The sequence below is a fragment of the Anabrus simplex genome, chromosome 2 (genome assembly GCF_040414725.1).
Source record: "Anabrus simplex isolate iqAnaSimp1 chromosome 2, ASM4041472v1, whole genome shotgun sequence".
Taxonomy (NCBI): Eukaryota; Metazoa; Arthropoda; class Insecta; order Orthoptera; family Tettigoniidae; genus Anabrus; species Anabrus simplex.
The window spans coordinates 1025944687-1025965145 of NC_090266.1; the positions used below are offsets into that span (position 1 = coordinate 1025944687).

Sequence of the window (20459 nt, forward strand, 5' to 3'; positions counted from 1 at the left end):
TGAGAGACCTAAATAAGAACAAGGCACCTGGAATTGATTACATTCCCTCTGAATTACTGACTGCCTTAGGAGAAACCAGCATGACAAGGTTATTCCATTTTGTGTGTAAGATATATGAGCCAGTAGAAGTCCCATCCAATTTTTGGCAGAATGTTGTTATACCTATTCCCAAGAAAGCTGGTGCTGACAGGTGTGAAAACATTTTAACACGTATTATTTACAGAAGAATGGAAAAACAAGTTGATGCTGAGTTGGGAGAAGATCGATTTGGCTTCAGAAGAAATGTACGAACACGTGACACAGATACGTCTTATGGCAATGATGGGGACAGGAAAGGCCTAGGAGTTGGAAGGAAGCGGCCGTGGCCTTAATTAAGGTACAGCCCCAGCATTTGCCTGGTGTGAAAATGGGAAACCACGGAAAACCATTTTCAGGGCTGCCGACAGTGGGGTTTGAACCTACTATCTCCCGAATACTGGATACTGGCCGCACTTAAGCGACTGCAGCTATCGAGCTTGGTGGTTTAGAGATTAATGAACCTAAGGCTAAGTATATGATGATTGAAAGGACAAGAAGAAACAGTCTCCATGTTGGAAAGTACACTGACTTAGCAAATGTCATGGGATAGTCACCTAATAGCGTGTGGGGCCTCCTTTGGCCCTGCGAACTGCAGTGAGACACTGTGGAAGTGAGTTGACAAGTCCCCGGTAGTCCTCTGGACGCAACTGACACCAAATCGTTTGCAGAGCGGCCACCAATGCTGGTCTGTTCGTGGGTGCAGGGTCCATGGCACGGAGCCTGCGTTCCAGGATATCCCAGATATGCTCGATGGGGTTCATATCGGGGCTCCTGGGTGACCATGGCAGTCGTTGGACCTCCGCTGCATGTTCCTGGAACCATTCCCGGGCGACGTGGGAGCGATGTGGCGGCGCGTTATCATCTTGAAACCCCGCAGAACCGTCTAGGCGCTGGAAGGCCAAAAATGGGTGGAGATGGTCTCCGAGCAGCTCAACATACCGCGTACCATTCAAAGTCTCTCTTCCAGAACAACTAGGGGGCCTATTCCATACCAGGAAAATGCACCCCAGACCATAACAGAGACACCAGCGCCCTGGACCACACCTTCAAGGCAGGCAGGATCCATCGCTTCATGTGGTCTGTGCCATACACGGTGCCTCCCATCGGCATGGTGCAGTTGAAATCGTGATTCGTCAGACCATATCACGTGCCGTTGTTCCAGTGTCCATCCCTGGTGACTGGTGACAAATGCGCGTCGTTGTGCTCGATGACGTTGGGTTAACAGTGGCCCCCGTGTGCGCCGCCGGCTCCCGAACCCCATAGAACCCATGTTCTTACGGATTGTCCACTGGGAGATGTGTCTAGCACGGCCTGTGTTGAATTGAGCCGTGATTCGTTGCACGGTTGCCCGTCTGTCACTATTGACAATCCGTCTCAGATGTCGCCGGTCACGGTCATTGAGGGTGTCCGGACGGCCGGTCATTCGTCTGTTGTGGACGGTGACACCCGCATTCAACCATTCACGATACGCACTGGACACGTTGATCGTGTGAAGCCGAATTCCCGCACCACTTCCGAAATCGCACTTCACATCCGTAGAGCACCGACCACCATAAACCATTTGAACGGTGTGAGCTCACGACAACGTTCCATGTTGCATGATACTATCCTCATTTTTCCGTATTGAAATTCAGTTAAAGTAGAACAATAAAAGTTTGATTTCCACCTATTCAATACTTTGCAAGCAATTATAAAATTAGGATCTCATCCTTATTTTATTGCTAAATTATTAAAAATATAGGACATGTTTCGTTCAATTATTGAACATCTTCAGCTACATACATTTTTAACAAGGTCAAAATCGGTAATACTATTCTAATAACCTGCAACTTATTGTTTACTGCTAACAGATTTAATCATAATAACTATTAAAATACTTTTGAATATAAACATGTATTACTATACAATAATAAAGTTTTATTATGAATCCACCTGTTCAATGCATTATATTACATGTATTGAACAGGTGGATTCATAATAAAACTTTATTATTGTATATCAACAGATTTCAATACGGATTAAAACATGAGATTAGTCACTTGCAATTATATATTACGTCGTCATAGTTAAAACAATATTACTATTTGTAGTGTTTGATATTTTAAATTCTTGTTCTAAATTTGAATACAATGTCACAGGTTAGTCAGATATAAATACATTTACAATCTTTTGAAGTTGTTGAATATCTTAAAACTATCAGTTGGATACACATTAAAATCTTTTTGCTACTATTGGCAGGAGCATTACCACATCTTGTACTTTATGAACACAAAATCTTGGTGCTCTCTCAAAACAGTTGAGTTTGGGTGTAAACTAATAGTCTTTTCATCCATAAATTAACAAAATGAAGCACACTGTTGATTATTATTTATTAATTTGTCGTATTTTAAATCTTTAACGTCCAATTGTTCAAATTTACGACTTGCTTTTAAACTTTACCGGTGTGGAGCAATTCTTCAAAAGTTTATTATGAACTCTGTCAAATGGTGACAGTCCAGTTATGATGATAAGCAATTAGTAGCTTACTCGAATTTTACGAAAGTAAGTTTGTTGACATCTCCTTTCTACTTCTGCCTGTATTTACATTTGTGCACTCAACTGTTTGACGACTACTTGTGCTCCAAGAATCACGTCATTCACTAGAACGCCGCCCTCTGTTACCTTCCCTCCCAATGCCCCGCAGATACGGAGACACACACACACACACACACAAAAAAAAAGTAGAACAATAAAAGAGCACAAGTAGTCGTCAAACAGTTGAGTGCACAAATGTAAATACAGGCAGAAGTAGAAAGGAGATGTCTACAAACTTACTTTCGTAAAATTCGAGTAAGCTACTAATTGCTTATCATCATAACTGGACTATCACCATTTGACAGAGTTCATGATAAACTTTTGAAGAATTGCTCCATCACCGGTAAAGTTTAAAAGCAAGTCGTGAATTTGAACAATTGGACATTAAAGATTTAAAATACGACAAATTAATAAATAATAATCAGCAGTGTGCTTCATTTTGTTAATTTATGGATGAAAAGATTATTAGTTTACACCCAAACTCAACTGTTTTGAGTGAGCACCAAGATTTTGTGTTCATAAAGTACAAGATGTGGTAATGCTCGTGCCAATAGTAGCAAAAAGATTTTAATGTGTATCCAACTGATAGTTTTAAGATATTCAACAACTTCAAAAGATTGTAAATGTATTTATATCTGACTAACTTGTGACATTGTATTCAAATTTAGAACAAGAATTTAAAATATCAAACACTACAAATAGTAATATTGTTTTAACTATGACGACGTAATATATAATGTTTATATTCAAAAGTATTTTAATAGTTATTATGATTAAATCTGTTAGCAGTAAACAATAATTTGCAGGTTATTAGAATAGTATTACCGATTTTGACCTTGTTAAAAATGTATGTAGCTGAAGATCAATAATTGAACGAAACATGTCCTATGTTTTTAATAATTTAGCAATAAAATAAGGATGAGATCCTAATTTTATAATTGCTTGTAAAGTATTGAATAGGTGGAAATCAAACTTTTATTGTTCTACTTTAACGTTCCATGTTACACCTGTCACATGCACAGCCACTGCTCACAAGGTCTCCTATACAACTGCCGCTGGCACGGGGTGTGTGGTGCGCAGACAACACACCTGCATATCATTGCTCCGCTATTCCATGACATTTGCCCAGTCATTGTACACCTTTGAAGCAGTAGGCAGCTTCATATATCTTGGACTGGTCGAGTTGGCCACATGGTTAGGGGTGCGCTGCTGTGAGCTTGCATCCGGGAGATGGTGGGTTCGAACCCTGCTGTCGACAGCCCCGAATATGGTTTTCTGTGGTTTCCCATTTTCACACCAGGCAATTCATTAATTAAGGCTATGGCTGCTTCCTTCCCACTCCTAGACCTATCGCATCATCGCCATAAGACCTTTGATCATGATGAGAGGTAACAGAAAATCCAGGGGAGTGACGAAAATAGGAAATGAGCCTCTTGAAGTAGTGAAAAATTTTAAATATTTGGACAGCATGGAATCAAATGGCGTATGGCCTTTTGTGCCGGGAGATCCCAGGGCGGGTTCGGCTCGCCAGGTGCAGGTCTTTTGATTTGACGCCCCTAGGTGACCTGCGCGTCGTGATGAGGACGAAATGATGATGAAGACAACACATACACCCAGTCCCCTGCCAGGGAAATTAACCATTGATGGTTAAAATTCCCGACCCTGCCGGGAATCGAACCCGGGACCCCTGTGACCGAAGGCTAGCATGCTAACCATTTAGCCATGGTTGATGTCACAAGATGGAAATTTGGATGGAGAAATTGATTTAAGAATACAGCAGTCTGTAAGTTTCTACCAGAGTGTGAGAGACATTGTATGGAACAAAGATGTGCTAGTGAAGTATAGGAAGGTTTTATACTCGTCCTGTTATACACCTATACTGACTGACTTATGCTGCAGCAGCCTGGACATTGACTAAGCGGAACCAAAGTGAGATACAAGCTGCTGAAGTGAGGTTCGTGAGGAGCATACAGGGAAAGACAAGATGAGATAGAATACGAAATGAGGAAATAAGGAGAAGCGTGGCAGTTTGTAAACTTCAAGAAGAGATTGATATAGCAAAGCTAGAATAGTTAGGACACATGATGAGAATGCTAGGAGAGAGAATACCAAAGAGAACATTCATGGATACAAAGACTGCAAAGAGGCCTAGGGGACGGCCTAGAATGAGATGGAGGAGCTCTGTTGTGGACTGTATTGCAAATAAAGGAGTCTATAGTAATAAAGTACTACAAGAGGAATAGTGGAAAGAGCGCTAAGATTTCTAACCTCGTGTTATGCGGTATGTATGATAAATGAATGTATTTGGCATGAAAGACTTATTTACATTTATTGTTAAATTTTTTTGGGGGGGGGGTTAAAGGTTTTTAAATTTTCTTTACTTATTTTGTGTATTTTGGAAAATTTAAACTTCTGCCTTATGTTTTCAAAACACATGCTTTCATAAGTTTTGGTACACTACCCTGCCCAGAGGGTATCTGGAAAAGGGAATGGATGAAGAATAAGCCTATGTGATTTCTTCCTTCTTTGTTTATGGACAAGTTTTTTATTCTGATTGTTGGAATATGTTTGTGTAATTCGTAAGAGTAGAAATGTACAAATATTGAAACTGAACACAAAAACTAACTTCATGCACAAATGGGTTAAAACAATTCTTGTCAACATGCTGCTTATCTCACATCATTTTCCAAACATCTGGATATTTAGTAAGTTACTCTACAAAGTATTAAATTTCTGTAATATATCAGTTTTCTTCTTGAGGGGAGAGTGAGAATACCATGTTTTATTTGTAAATTATGACTGCTACTACTTTACACATGTCATTGTAAAATAGTATGTGTTTATAATTCCTTTTGTCAGTAATGTAATAATGATATAATGCTAGTTCAATAGTAAGTGCAGGGTGTAAGAACAAATAAACTCTCTTAGTTTCTGAAATAGTGTAGTGGTTTTGCATTGTGAGTATTCGGTAACACAGAAAGTATTGTAAAATGTAAACATTCTTGTACAAAGTTCAATAGATTGAAGAATATATTTTATTTAACAAGGTATTTAAATTCATCCTGTTTGAAAAATGAAAAAGAGGGAGCAGTCAGGTTCTTGCGTAGTATTCCTCAATTTTGTTATGTTTGCCTAGTGGTACATATTAATTCTTATTCTTTCTTTTAATGCAGGGTGATATTGGAGAAGCCAATACTGATGTAACCCAAATTGTGAAATTGATGTCTGGAGCTGCAGGAGTGAAGTTTAATTGGCTTATGGCTCACTTGGTAGAATTTTTATCGTCTGGAAGTATCCTCATTTTTGTAACAAAAAAGGTAAGAGATAATATTGCATAAACAATTTTTAAATGTGAAAAGAATGTTAGTATCTTTTTACACTCTTCTATTGCATGCTTTTCTTCACATGTCTGTGATTTGATTTTGAACATTTGCCACAGATGCCTTTTTATGTAAAATATCTGCATATAAGCCTATGTGCAGAAAATGTGGCCCATATAGGAACGGTGATTTGGATTGTTAATGACATGTCTAACAGCCCCACCAAGTCTAGCATTAACATTATTTGCCCTCTAGCTGCTTTTAGCACCATGATCAACAAGTTTCTTTCAAAAATTTAGCTGAGGGTAACACTGTTCGTGAGTTGCCTGTGCTTTCTCCACTCCACTCAACCGGCACACACCACACGACAAGTCCGTACCCTTTGCTTGCTTAAGCTAGACTGACCACCATCGTCTTATGCTACCCATCATGGCACGTATTGTGAAAATATCCTCTCCATTTACATACTTAAATATGCTCGGTACTATTTAAGTTAAAATTTGAGTTCACAAGAGAGGACTTCAGCACCTTAGAGCACATTTCTACAAGAAATATTTAACCCCTCAAGCTGGCAATTTAATCCAGAGCCGCTCACTTCTCAGGCATTATTTAAATTGAAGCCCAGCAGAGGTTTAGACACCAAGTTAACTGCGCAGGGTGGAATGCTGTGTACTGCACGTCATGACCTAGCCGCTCTCTGTCGCGGAGTGCCGTTATCTGCACGCACTTTGCACTGCTTGCTTTGTGCTTCCACCTTGTGCCTGGATTCGTAACTATTACTATTCTGTTGGGTTATATCGATGGAGAAAGCTTTGGTCTTTTGTCTCGAGTATAAAATATCTATTTTGCTTTTATTACATGTGATAAATCGGATTTCAAAGAGCGAGTTTTTTGTTGTCTTGTGTTTACATCATGGCGGCTAAACGTGTGCTTGCAATCGCGGATTCCGTTATTAGTGAAGTTTTAGTGAATGAATAGGCGGAAATCTTGGTTTCTCTGAAAGTGAAAGTAGTGACAGTGCGAGTGAATGTGGTGACGTAAATACACCACAAAACACGGGTAATTGTGTTGCCGGTCAGAAGTTTGTCTCTGAAGACATGGGGAATTATATTGGCAAAAGGGAATTGTTTACGGGAAATTACGGGCCACAAGAAGCTGCGAGGAATTGTTTAGATCCCGTGACAATATTTAAATTATTTTTTACATGTGAATTCATGAGTATGACAGTGGAACAGACAAATACCTATGCAAAGCAGCACATGATGGCACATGGTATGTTGTTTCCATTTCCTTTTAGGTCAAGGGTAAATGAATGGATTCCAGTTACTGTGGCGGAGATGTACATAGTCTTCGCATTATATATGCTGACGGGCATTGTTCAAAAATCCACACTGAGGTCCTATTTCTCAAAAAGCCGTTTACTATCTACTCCCATATTTAATTCTGTCATCTCACTTGATAGATTTGAAAGCATAACAAGATTTCTTCATTTCACTGACAATGCCACCAAACCCCTTTTCCAGGGTCCCATGAAACTCTTCAAAATTTCACTTGTTCTAGACTATCTCAATAATAAATTCAAGTCCATGTACCTCCCGGATCAAAACATTGCAATAGATGAATCCCTGTGTATCCCAAACTGGATATTTATGGTCATTCATGGTGTACACAGGAAAAGACACAATTTTTAGTTCTTCCTTCATTTCTTGTAATACATCAAAGATCACTGCAATTGTTATGCACCTCATAGAACCTCTACTTCATTGCGGCCATACATTATGGAGGGACAATTTTTATAACAGCCCACAGTTAGCCAAAGACTTGAAAGACAATGAAACAGTTTGTGTAGCTACACTGAGACTAAATAGAAAGCATGTATCAAAGAAAGTGAAAAAGACAAAGCTGAAAAAAGGTGAAACTGTAGCTCAGCATGCAGGACCAATATCTGTTCTCAAATGGATGGACAAAAAGGTTGTGTCATTTATTTCAACTTACCACAGTGATAAGACAAGTATTGTGCAGAAGAGGGGGGAGGGAAAAGCTAAGCCGGTTTGTGCAATTGACTACAATAAATACATGGGTGGAGTTGACCTCAAAGATCAAATGCTGCAAAGTTATTTGATAGAAAGGAAAAAAAAAAATAAATAATAATAAATAAATGAGCCAATGGTACGTAAAACTTTTTAGGAGGCTTTTAAATGTTACAGTTTTCAACTCTTTTGTAATATATAAATCTAACCTCCAGAATAACAGGGCTGACCACTTGAAGTTCAGGGTAGATTTGATTGAGGGAATTCTAGCTAGGTATGGGAGTGATGTAACTAGAAAAGCTCCTGGTCGTCGTTCAGTGGACAACACTGTGCCTCGTCTCACTGAAAGGCACTTTTTACAGAGGATATCTCCAACTGCAAGCAAAGCTAGGCCACAGAAGAGGTGTGTGGTGTGCTACAAACAGGGCAAAAGGAAGGAATCCGTGTACTGGTGCCCAGACTGCGAAACTTTTCTCTGCGTAGAGGAATGTTTTAAAATTTACCACACCAAATTAAATTTCTAAGGTAAGCATGGTCTTTAAAATATGATAGTATGGTTTCAGTAAATTATGTTATCACTGGCTATGTTTATCACTAACAAACTATGAAAATTTCGTTTAAATCAAATGCTTCTTGTCTGTGTTCTAACGTGTTATGTGATGGTGTGCACTTCTATGCAAGCTCTGTGCTCTTCTCCCGCAGCACAGAGTAGCAGCGAGGTGAAAGTCCATCCACACTGAAGGGTTAAAGAATTCATAATGTTAACCCATTCACATACCATTTAATTCAACTTATTTATGCCTTAGTGTACCATTTATTTTCCTTACTTCACATGATATTATCACTGACACTGAAAAAGCATATTTTACAGAAACCTAAAGGGGGGAAATATTCAAACAATTGTCAGTTTCACTTTGTAAAGTCTGTATGTGTGTGGTAGATCATAAAACATTCATCACCGGGCGAGTTGGCCGTGCGCGTAGAGGCGCGCGGCTGTGAGCTTGCATCCGGGAGATAGTAGGTTCGAATCCCACTATCGGCAGCCCTGAAAGTGGTTTTCCGTGGTTTCCCATTTTCACACCAGGCAAATGCTGGGGCTGTACCTTAATTAAGGCCACGGCCGCTTCCTTCCAACTCCTAGGCCTTTCCTATCCCATCGTCGCCATAAGACCTATCTGTGTCGGCGCGACGTAAAGCCCCTAGAAAAAAAAAAAAAACATTCATCTACGTGGAGCGCCACCTTGCACCGGTGGCATTCAAATGAAGATTCCTTCCTCAGACCCCGTGTCACACAGACTTTGCATCTCCGTGATGGGATAACCTTCTTCGTTGTTGGGGGTATTTTGGTTGGAAAGTGTCCCCAGTGCCTTCCCTGAAGTCTCAATGGTGTATTCCCAGGGCTTGGGCGTCCTCGTTTTGGATAGTCAGGCAAGGTCACACTTGCCAACAGCTGTTCGGCCAAATTGATCCGGAAGCTGGTAAAGCCTACTTGCTTCTTGTCAGGGTTGAGGAGGCGATGAATGATGTTGGAATTAAGAAGTGCCATGTCTAGTATGTAGAAATATATTTTTTTGTATCCTTTTACATACTTCCTCATCAAGGCGAATGATGCGAGTCTCTGGTCATGAGAATCAACACCACCCATTCCACAGTTGTAGTCAACAACAAGATTTGGTCTGAACTACTTCTTGCCATCATACTTCTCCACTTCAAGGTAATCTGGCCTGCTGTGTTGTGTAGAGAGCATGTGCACCACTTTCTTGTCCATCCATTTCACAGCCAAAACCCCATTACTGGAAACGAAGGTGAGTTCCCCCCTTTTCAGCTTTGTGCTGCTAAGTTCCTTGGACATGAACTTTCTATTTGGCCTCACTGTACCAACAGCATAAGTTTTATCATCCAGAAGATTTCTGAATAATGTTGGTGAATTGTACCACTTGTCCATGTACAGCATTCTCCAGCAACCCAAAAGCTCTCCGCACATTTCCATAACTACTTTTTCACTTGAAAGTAATCCCACTGTAGTTACTTCACTGCCATTCTCCTTCCCAGTATAAATTGTGAAGTTCCAACAGTACCCATTATCAGTTGCACACACTTTGTATATTTTTATGCCAAACCTGGCTCTCTTTGATGGGTTATATTGTACGTATGAAAGCCTACCTGTGAACTTCATCAGACTTTCATCTATGGACACTTTTTCTCCAAGCATATAGACCTTTTGAAATCTATCTAAAAGTAAATCAAGCACAGGCCTTACTTTCCTAAGTTTATCACTAGCAGTTTCAGGGGCATCACTGGGCAAGTGAAGGAATTTATTTATAGATTTGAACCTCTTGAAAGGCATGGTTTCTCCAAAAATTGGAGTCTTCATAACCCTGCGCTTAGACCAATTGTCTTGGAGTGAGGGCTTCTTATTTTGTGATGATAGGATGCACAGAGCAGAATGTGCCTTCATTTCATCCACAGATACAGGAAACCAGTGTTCCTCTTCATATGATATTACCCTATTTGTGTCCTCGGCAGCAGATACAAGACATTTACTTGCGTAAGCATTTGTCTCTTTCGTTAGATGTTCCCAAAAGTCTGCTGTTAGAAATTCGTTCACAACTTGCAGTTCGTTAGGGCATTGTCCTAGGCGCCTTTGAACAACACTGTTTATTTCACCAGTTGCGATGCATGAATGATACTCTGGAGTATTACTTACGTGCTCCCAGTTCCATTCCCTATCGAGTGAAAGATGATTAGAAGCCGTTGGTGTAGCATCAGATGTAGGCCTAAAATTCAGTGTTACATTTGACGACAAAACAGCACTTTGTTCACCCCTACCAGCACTCGCGTCGCTGTCACACGAACTACTTTCACTACATTCACTTCCACTAAATTCTTCATCGCTTATTTCAATATCAATGTCACTATCTTCTAAAAATTCCCTTATAATCGCTTCGTCATTCAACTTGGAGGCAGCCATGATTTCGCTTACGATGAGGTTGCTAAGCTACAGGTTATTCTTTCCACGGAATAATTGCACAGATGAGTTTATCGAATACATGAATGAAATAAAATATTGCTTCCTTCTGTCAAGAGTTTACCTTACTAATATCAAATCCTTTCACAAAGGAAACCGGCTTGGAGCGGGTCCGGAAATTAACACTACGCGCGGACGGAGAGATTCGTCTTTGTACCGGAGTGCGATCGAGAGCCTGGACGGAGAGATCCGTCAAAGTACATCAAGTGGTTAAATCTACGAAATATAACGTAATGAAAATTTTAGGACTACTTACCAAGATCAAGTCCAATGTTTCTGAGCAATATATGTGATGGCTGCTGTTCAGGGTTGTTCATAATCACATGCAATATTTACAGAAATATATAAGGGAATATAAATTTTTATTCCAAGTCTGCCTTTCCAAAGTATAAGGGACTCGTCCGCAGAAATATTTCCGGTGGGGATGTAGGCTGTCTGAAAATTTCTGTTTATAATTTCCAGGAAAGGCTGAATATTGAAAAGTTTTTTAGGTTCTGTGTATATATATCGTGTAGAATTATCAGCAAAATGTAAATTCGCAAGATGAATTCAAACCTGCCCCATGCCATTGTTTCAGGTATTGTAGGGGTTTCTAAAAATCCATCCCTGGTGAAATAGCTCTTCAGGGTGGGTATCTGTCCCCATGAACATTACAGGCTCCAAGAACACATCAATTTCCTCCCCTGTCACTGGCTTCCACTTCCGGGCGCACGACCTTGGTTTCAAGGGCGCGCCAATTATACACACTGCCGTGTACATATTTGTTTCTCGAACAGTTAGATCAGTCACTTTGTTGTCGAAAAATAGCAAAAAACATCTAAAATAGACGCAAAATGCTTTCTTTTACCTAGCACACCCGTGAAGGGGATCTTTTATGTGTGTGCTCGTGAAGACGTATCTCTTGCCACAACCACTGAACAGTGGACGAAGTTATTTCGGCTGAAGCTATTTCTTCTTCATCTGCGCTGTCTGCCACTTCTCCAGCGACCTCTTGCTATGCATAGTCACTGTCCGCATCACTACCAAAAATATCGCTTCCCGATACATCACTTCCACTACTGTCATCTATCAAACCAATAATCTCTGCGCCCATAATAGAATGAGACTGAGTAGCCAATAGCCTGCGAAGCAAAAAAATATCTGCGCAGTATTTGTTTTCGGTGGTTCCCCTTCATAAGTGGCAAGAATTTTCAAGTTAGATATAGTTCACAAAATATTCTCGATAGCAAGAAAGGACATGATACCTTTTAAAGCAAATACCTTGAAACTAAAAAGAGCGCATCTCATGTTCTATCCCTTATCGATATGATTCAAAAGCAAGAGATATCAACCAATTTCGTACTAGTTCTTATTATGAAACAGAGATGGCATGAGAGTACGTAACTTCTCGATTCATAAGGTGAAAACAAATCCCGCAAAGCAGCAGTGTTACACAAGTGATAGGCATTCTAACTTCCGCCTGCATCGGCCGTTTGTGGCACGTCGAACCGGCTGAATAAGTTGAGTCCTGCGGACGTGATACATACGTTGGACTGGCCTGAGTGGTTAATGCTAGCAAATATGTTTAGTTATACCGTATGTATGCAAATAGTCCCTGCACCCTAATTTTAGGAAGGGAAATTTAGAATTTATTGTCTAATTACTGTATATATAGCTTTGAGTGAATGAAAACCTACAACCTGTTTTCCAGTCATTGACCAGGTCAACGATGTAATGAATGAATTATATATATTTATTGTATATAGGCTATTAGTACAATCACTCCGAAAGTGATTTATTAATGATTGATGGATGCTATGAAATGAGAATGGAGAATGTAGCTGGAATGAAGGATGACTGGGAAAACCAGAGTACCCGGAGAAAAACCTGTCCCGCCTCTGCTTTGTCCAGCACAAATCTCTGATGGAGTGACCGGGATTTGAACCATGGTATCCAACGGTGAGAGGCTGATGCGCTGCCGTCTGAGCCACAGAGGCTCTATATATATAGCTTTGTTAAATATTAATATAGTAGAAGTCCGTTATAGCAAGAATTCATAATGGCAAATATTGTATTTGGTGTAGCAGATTGTTGATATATCCCATTTTTTGTAAAAGTCAGAAGAGATACAAAAAAGGCATTAAAATTGGTATGAAATGATAATCAGTTAGTTCGAAATTTCTCAAAAGTTTTCGCGGATGAATTCCGTGCTGTGGCTTACTTGCTGTTGTTAGTCATTTCCTAATTCCGATGCGATGTGAATGCACATGTTTAATTTCATTAAAATAGTTTCACTCCTGAGTTTTCTGTGGCAAATATTTCATTTTTATTACTCAAACAGTATCACTTCCGTGTGCATTTATCATGTAAACATACTTCAGGCTCCAGCAACAATCTGTCTTTTCACTAAAATTTTACATGGGAACAGCCTTTCAGAAATATAAAGAGCCATGAGACTATATAACCTGTCCTCTGAAATCTGTGATACATGCTGCTCTATCTTGAGAAGCAGGGTCTCTCAAATGCCCAAAATCTCACGCTTGCAAACAGACACAGAGGTTCTGTGCACAGTGCATTGGTCCCACTCGGCTGGGACCAGCGCGTTGTCTCAGGGCGACTCGGCTAAGCTCGGCTCAACTCGGCTCGCATTTTGAGCGCTACGGAGAAAGTGACGAAGAGGGAGACGAGCGAGCGAGACAGGCGTGGGGAAAGAGAGAGAGAGCACTATTGCTCCTAATCGAGGCGTGGGGGTTTGCTGCACTCTGGTCAACCAAGCAAAGTTGTCTCTTGCACTGTGCACCACGCAATGCACTGCTGCATGCACCCTGAGAGGCCCTGGATCACATTCTTATTTCATTTTAGTACCTAGTATTAAAATTAAACTATTGTTTAGTTCAGGCTTTATTTTTAACAAGTTAACAACTATCAGCCACGTTATATACGTACTTCTTACGAAAACACGTTCTTCCCTTTGGTTCGAACTTGCATGTATGGTTGAAATCATGATTCCATGGGTAATGATTGATCGTATGTAGTATAAACACTGCGGTGTAAGTGTATTGATGATGGAAAAAAGAAATGCGTGTTAAATCGCTATATAAATTGAAAAAGTAGTGGTATAATGGTTCCATCTGGTATATTTACTCTTTCAAAGTTGTAAAAGCATCTTATTAAAATTACAGGATATGTTTCGGCTGCATTAGGCCATTTTCAGCTGTCTAGAATTAACTTAATATCAATACACTAATAGTTACAAAGCATGGATAAAATTCACACTCATATGATTCGTGGTATTTACAAATTAAAAAGCGCATGTTGAATCATTTTCAGATGAAGAAGTTGCTAGATGTAATGTAATGAAGTTAGAACAGTTCTATATAATATGACGATGTATTAAAATGTTTCTTCTGTCCTTAAAATTCATTTCATGCAAAATAATGTCAGTTTATTCAGTAAAATTGTTGTTCTATTTAAAAACTATTAAAATATTACAAATTCACAGATGTGGATTAAAATGATTCAATGCTGGCCAGACTATTCAATAGGAATCAACTGTTGTCCGGTGATGATGTGTGATGATCTGATGATTATTGGCTGTGGTGTTGGATAATTGACAATTCGTTGTTTTGAACAACAGTTTTAACCTATGATTTTAATTAGACTTTGTCCTCGCCTTATTTTTAATGTTTTGTATTTGTGACTGAAGATGTCCCATAAGAGGACGAAACATGTTTCACGAGTGTAATTTAATGTAGTCATTTTAATAAAGACAATTACAGTATTGTAAAGGTGGAATTATAAAATCCAAATTTTTACAGGTTCCCTAGTTCGTCACTTTCGCTAGTTTGCAATAGTGAGAACAATATCATAATTCACTGGTTCAGTTTTATTTCTTCGGATTTACTTCAAGCCAGTCATAGAGAGAAATAATGAGAGCTGGTTGGAGTGAAACGTTAGTTAGAAATCTGGAAACTTTACAGAAGGGAAAAAAACAAAACACAACAGTATTACACTCTAGTGGAATGGGCCAGATTTTCTGCACACTGGTGTACAATATTTTGTGAGCTCCCTGTGTAGTTTAGTAGTTGAGCGTTAGTTTCCAAATCCCAAGATCAAAGTTGAGACCTAGTAGAGATAGTTGGATTTTTGAATAGCAAGAAGTCTATTCAACACTCCATGCCACATGATGTCTGTATGTAAATGACCTCTGGTTATATGTTTGATGTTTATACAACAAAATTAATTAATAATTCGACAATAAATCGCCCAGCAGGAATTCGGTTTACTCTTGCCATCTGCTATGGTTGAACGAAACATCGATATTGATGCTCAGGCAGCCTAGGTGGCGCTGTATTAAAATGCTTGCACACAGTTGCGGGGAAATGATGATGATCTTATGGAATATTTTGATTAAATGAATGTAAGGTGTCATGTACAGCTGTATTGTTTATTTCACCTAAGTACAGGATGGGAGATCTAGCATGAACCAGACGTGGACAGAAGGGAAGGTACTTGCCTTCCCGCATGCCATCGGCTTGAGCATGACAACACACTAGAGAGGGGAATGAGGGGAAGAACGACAGGTGCTCCTTGAAGGTAAGAGATGTATAAAACTTGGAAACTGTGGCATGTTGTGCAACTATGGGGAAAGCACTGTGCTATTTTCACTTATGTGATGCACATACCACTACTCTGTCACAGTGCGTATTGCTTGCAACTGTGAAAATAACAGCAAAGCAACATGCAACAGAAATGCATTAAAATGTTGGATGAATCTAGCGAGAGAATAACCTGTGTTTTCATATTGGTCCTGTCGGGGTGAGTGGCTGAGATGGTAGAGCGCTGGCTTCCAGAGTTCAGGGTGATGGGTTCGATCCTGGCTCAGTATGGTTGTCTGAAGGTGCTGAAATAAGATGGCCTCATGTCTGTAGTTTTATAGAAAATGAACTCCTAGAAGACAAAATCCTGGCACCTTGAAGGCTCCGAAAACCTTGAAAGTAGTTAGTGGTTAGTTAAGATCGTTATATTATCATAATCATCATCATCATCATCGACTGATGTCCTACTATGCCTCTGGCCCCTTAAATGAAGCAACAATAAACAATCTTTGTGCTGTTATACACGGGATGGAAATAAAACATACTTTTAAGAAATTACAATACTCATTGGTAACAGGATTCATTTCTTTGGTCTTTGAAACCTCAATGCTGTTCATCCTATAGTCACTCATTTCCATTGTCGTCTTCAGTATTGTCTCTTTATCAGTTTGTCACGGTAGCAATATGTGGTTCCTGAGCCTTGTAAGTTTTCTCTGCCTGTTGAACTTGTCGGCATCTTAAAAACCAGTCTTCGGTTGTTATCGATGAAACTTTCTCAACCACTAGTTGTATAGTTGGGTTCAAAGTAAAGTCCAATTTTTTTTCGATACATGTTCTTTTAAAGAACTCCAAATTAACTTGATAGAATTCAAATCCGGATGATAGAAGGGAAGTCTTAGAATGGAGTAGCCATGCTCAGCAAGAACAACTTCAACACTATACAAGAAAAATGAAGATGTTGGCCTATGTGTACAAATGTGTGCTGCATTTGCTTTTCTCTCCACACAAGCACCAGGGGAAGAAAAGCTTGCTCGTTGAATTCTTTGACTGCTTCATGGACCATACTTGGATTAGAAATCCAAGTGTACAGAAAAAAATGATCATTTAATTTGTATAGGTAAAAGTAGGCGGCGTGTCCATGCGTGTTAACGTGCTACGGCTATGGAACCAATTTCTGCATTCAGGAGACGAATGGGTTCGAAATCCACCATCGGTTTCCTGAGAATGGTTTTCTGTGGTTTCCTATTTTCACTGCCAGGCGAATGCCGGGACAGTTCCTATTCATAGGCTACAACTGATTCCTTCCACCTCTTTACCCAATTTCATTCAACATCATTCATTTCATCTTCATTAACTCATCAGCTTGGCATAAGGAAGGGCATCCAACTGTAAAGAAAATATGACATATAAATTCATCTCACCTCACCCCCGACACCGTATCAGGAAACGGGACTAAGGGGTAGACATATATAGTCTACTGATTTGCAGAAAAGAAAGAAATTGCCGAAGATCTCTCAGCTGCTTAACCAAGTCAGCAGCTTATTCGCATTGTAGCATACCGAGCTCGATAGCTGCAGTCGCTTAGGTGCGGCCAGTATCCAGTATTCGGGAGATAGTAGGTTCGAACTCCACTGTCGGCAGCCCTGAATATGGTTTTCCGTGGTTTCCCATTTTCACACCAGGCAAATGCTGGGGCTGTACCTTAATTAAGGCCACGGCCGCTTCCTTCCCACTCCTAGCCCTTCCCTGTCCCGTCGTTGCCATAAGACCTATCTGTGTCGGTGCGACGTAAAGCAACTAGCATTGTAGCATACTGTCCACTAGTTGCACGTACTGCTCTCGAACGTCAAGTCATTTGAAATCAACACTGCGTATTACTCAGACCTTATAAGCTTCAGACATTTTCTGAACCTTTCTCCCATCTATTGAGAATTGGTTGTAGTTCTACTGATAGCAGAATTCAAATGGGGGGAGTGGAAATTGCATTCAAAATCCTTGCCTATCTCTCACACATCTTGCTGCTCTTGCATCGAATAGGCAATGCTATCAGCTTGGCAGCTTACAGTGATTCTAAGGGCAAAATACAATTAGAAGGATTTAGCTGAAAGTGATATTTTACATGCTGTTAGATTCAGAATACAGCGATGCTGATAGTGATAGTTGTTTTTAGTCATTCGAGTGATGGCATTGATGCAGGAGGTAGCAGAGATGACTGCAGTGTTGAAATTTCAACAAAGTGGGTAGAATTTGGAATAGTGTGCAAAAGGCTGGTTAGCATGTACATTTGAGAATAACTGTGAACCTGTATATATTTTTGAACAGTTCTTTTCTGACGAACTGGCAGAACTGATAATGAGGGAAACAAAAGTATATGCCAAGCAAATGATCGAAAGTAAAGGCTTATTGTGTTTGCTCAGACGCAGGGGTAGGGATCGTGAATGGGTGAAAACAAATGCTGGGGAAATTACAGGCCTCCTGATTTTGCAAAATATAACTCAGAAACTCACAAGTAGGCTGGTGTTTTTCAGGAAGAAAATATGTACTGACACTCTGTTCTTCAGTCTTCAAAGATGGGCAACATTTAACAGCATTAAAAAAATCCAAGGGTTGCCAAAGTTGTTAACAAAAAAGGACTGTGAACAAGATGAAAATAGTGGCACTGTATGCAATGAAAACCTTGTTTTATGAAGAAGTCAAAGTTTGAGATTCTGCTTCATAATACAGCAGGTATTTAGGGTATTTTGTTTCCAGTGCTTGGTTGGATTTTTTTGTAATTATGAAGGTAAGGAGATTTTGCTGCTACAGACTACTTGCTGTTATCATCATTGTAAGTTAGTATGTTTTGCATTGACTTTCTCCAATATCGCTTATTCACTTGCAGCACTGATCGGAAGGATAAAATTTCAAATGGGAGTGTAGAAGTCAGTTTTCGGACACGATATGCCTTCTGTTACAGTTTCAGGTGGTCACTAGTAATTGCAATTGGTGTCTGTAATAATTGTAATTTATTTTCCAAATGTACCTGTTATCCTTTCTCTAGGATCATTTGGTATGTGTTTTTCTGGCTCTTCTCGTTTTTTGAGACCCATGACTGGAGATGAATCTGACATCCTTATATTCTTGTGTGTTTCTCATAAAGGAAATTTTTGTATTTCTGATAAAGCCTTTTCTTATTTCCTTCAGAAGCTACGTACATGAAGTAGGGTTTCTGTGACATATACATAGCAACATGGTTGGAACACACAATGATCACACTGAAATTTGTTTTGGTTTCATTAGCCTATTGGAAAGAAGAAACGTGTGTCTTAGATAAAACTTCAGAGTTGGAATTAGGGCTGTTGATATAATTTGAAGCACCTGATTCGAATATTTTGAAGCATGACAATTCTAAGTAAAGGAAAATATCTGAAACCCTGATCATTCAATCCTTTAAAGTATCTGTTTTGCACTCTAGACTAAAACGGTATATTACCCATGAAATAAATTCATTTCATTTTCCTGTAATAAACTGTTAAAAAAATGGAAATTGCAAGAAAGACCCTTTCATCAGCTAAGAAAGTTATTTCCTAAAGAGTAAACCATACGGACATCCCTGTACTTATGCCTTAAAACACAGTCCTAGAATGAGCAAGAGCTGGGCTTGGGGGCATTGTACAAAATCAATTGACAGTATTACCACCACTTGCAATCTCTGTGAAATATGCTTCCCCTAGCAAAAGTGTTTGGTCCGATAATCATCTCCAAAGTGTCACTTTACTGCTTATGCCACAATTCTCCTTGAAATGAAAATCCACAGCATGTTTCCAGTCATTTTACCGAGTCAGGAATGGAATGAATGAAGCCCCCTCATCTAGCAGCGAGGATAGGAATTGTGTCGGCAGCCGAAGCCTGTCGTACTCCTCTTCCCCTTGAAATATGTTTGCCAATTTCATTTCACTCTGCCAAGGCAATAATTTTGAGCAAATAAAGTTGTTCTTCACAGTAAATATATGGTTCAGTTGACAGAAAGGACTTATGAAAGATAAAAATCTGCATCTTTAATGTGTTGGAACACCGATTCAGAGCTTTGAAGCTAATTTGTTTTGATGCATCCATGCTTCACTGCTTTGTAACATATTTGTTGAAGTATAGAAGCTTAGATATTTGAATTAGTTTTCGAAGCTCCGAAGTTTGATATGTCAACAGCTCTAGTTGGAATGTGTGCTATTAGCATAGAGCAGTCGTCTGCAAATTTTTATATCGCCCCCTTCATTCCTTCCCCCTTTCTTTCACTACTGTTTACATTACACAAAAATCCGGCTTGAGAACTTCCTTTAAAATAATAATAATAATAATAATAATAATAATAAAGGCCTCTGACAGCAGATGATGCTACTTAAATTTTTATGAAAAGTAAATGAGTGGTAATAATAAACTGATAATCACTATATTTAATGCAACTTAAAAGGTGCACATGTATACATACATCCATCATTATAGACAGTTATGTCTTTCAGTGTTCCGTTTGCAAGCCTCTGAGAATTTACTAAATGTTGCCACAATCCTCTATTTGCAACAAGTGCTGTGGCCTCATTTAGTTCTATACCTCTTATCTCTAAATCGTTTTAAACTGAGTCTAACCATCATCGTCTTGGTCTCCCTCTACTTCTCTTACCCTCAATAACAGAGTCCATTATTCTCCTAGGTTACCTATCCTCCTCCATTCACCTCACATGACCCCACCACTGAAGTCGGTTTATGCGCACAGCTTCATCCATTGAGTTCATTCGTAACTTAGCCCTTATCTCCTCATTCCAAGTACCCTCCTGCCATTGTTCCCACCTGTTTGTACCAGATATCATCTTCGCTACTT

General features: G+C 39.5%; 2 protein-coding genes across 2 annotated transcripts in view; both read left to right on the plus strand.

Annotated features, from left to right (window-relative positions):
* LOC136864652 (ATP-dependent RNA helicase DDX42) overlaps positions 1–20459 on the plus strand; it is a 252516-nt gene that overhangs the window by 24443 nt on the left and 207614 nt on the right. The window contains exon 3 of the mRNA XM_067141932.2: positions 5826–5969. Within this exon, the coding sequence (XP_066998033.1) occupies positions 5826–5969 (144 nt within the window). The remainder of the gene's footprint in view (positions 1–5825; positions 5970–20459) is intronic.
* LOC136864921 (piggyBac transposable element-derived protein 4-like) lies at positions 7193–8526 on the plus strand. Its single transcript, XM_068226501.1, has 2 exons — positions 7193–7601; positions 8303–8526. Exons 1-2 carry the CDS (start codon positions 7193–7195, stop codon positions 8524–8526), a joined length of 633 nt encoding a protein of 210 aa, XP_068082602.1.

Bases quoted from the DNA above. Each gene is read 5' to 3' on its own strand.
- LOC136864921 (XM_068226501.1), top strand. From the start codon at position 7,193: ATGACAGTGGAACAGACAAATACCTATGCAAAGCAGCACATGATGGCA. The intron at 7,602-8,302 runs GTATCCCAAACT...TAACTAGAAAAG, and splicing joins TGCAATAGATGAATCCCTGT to CTCCTGGTCGTCGTTCAGTG.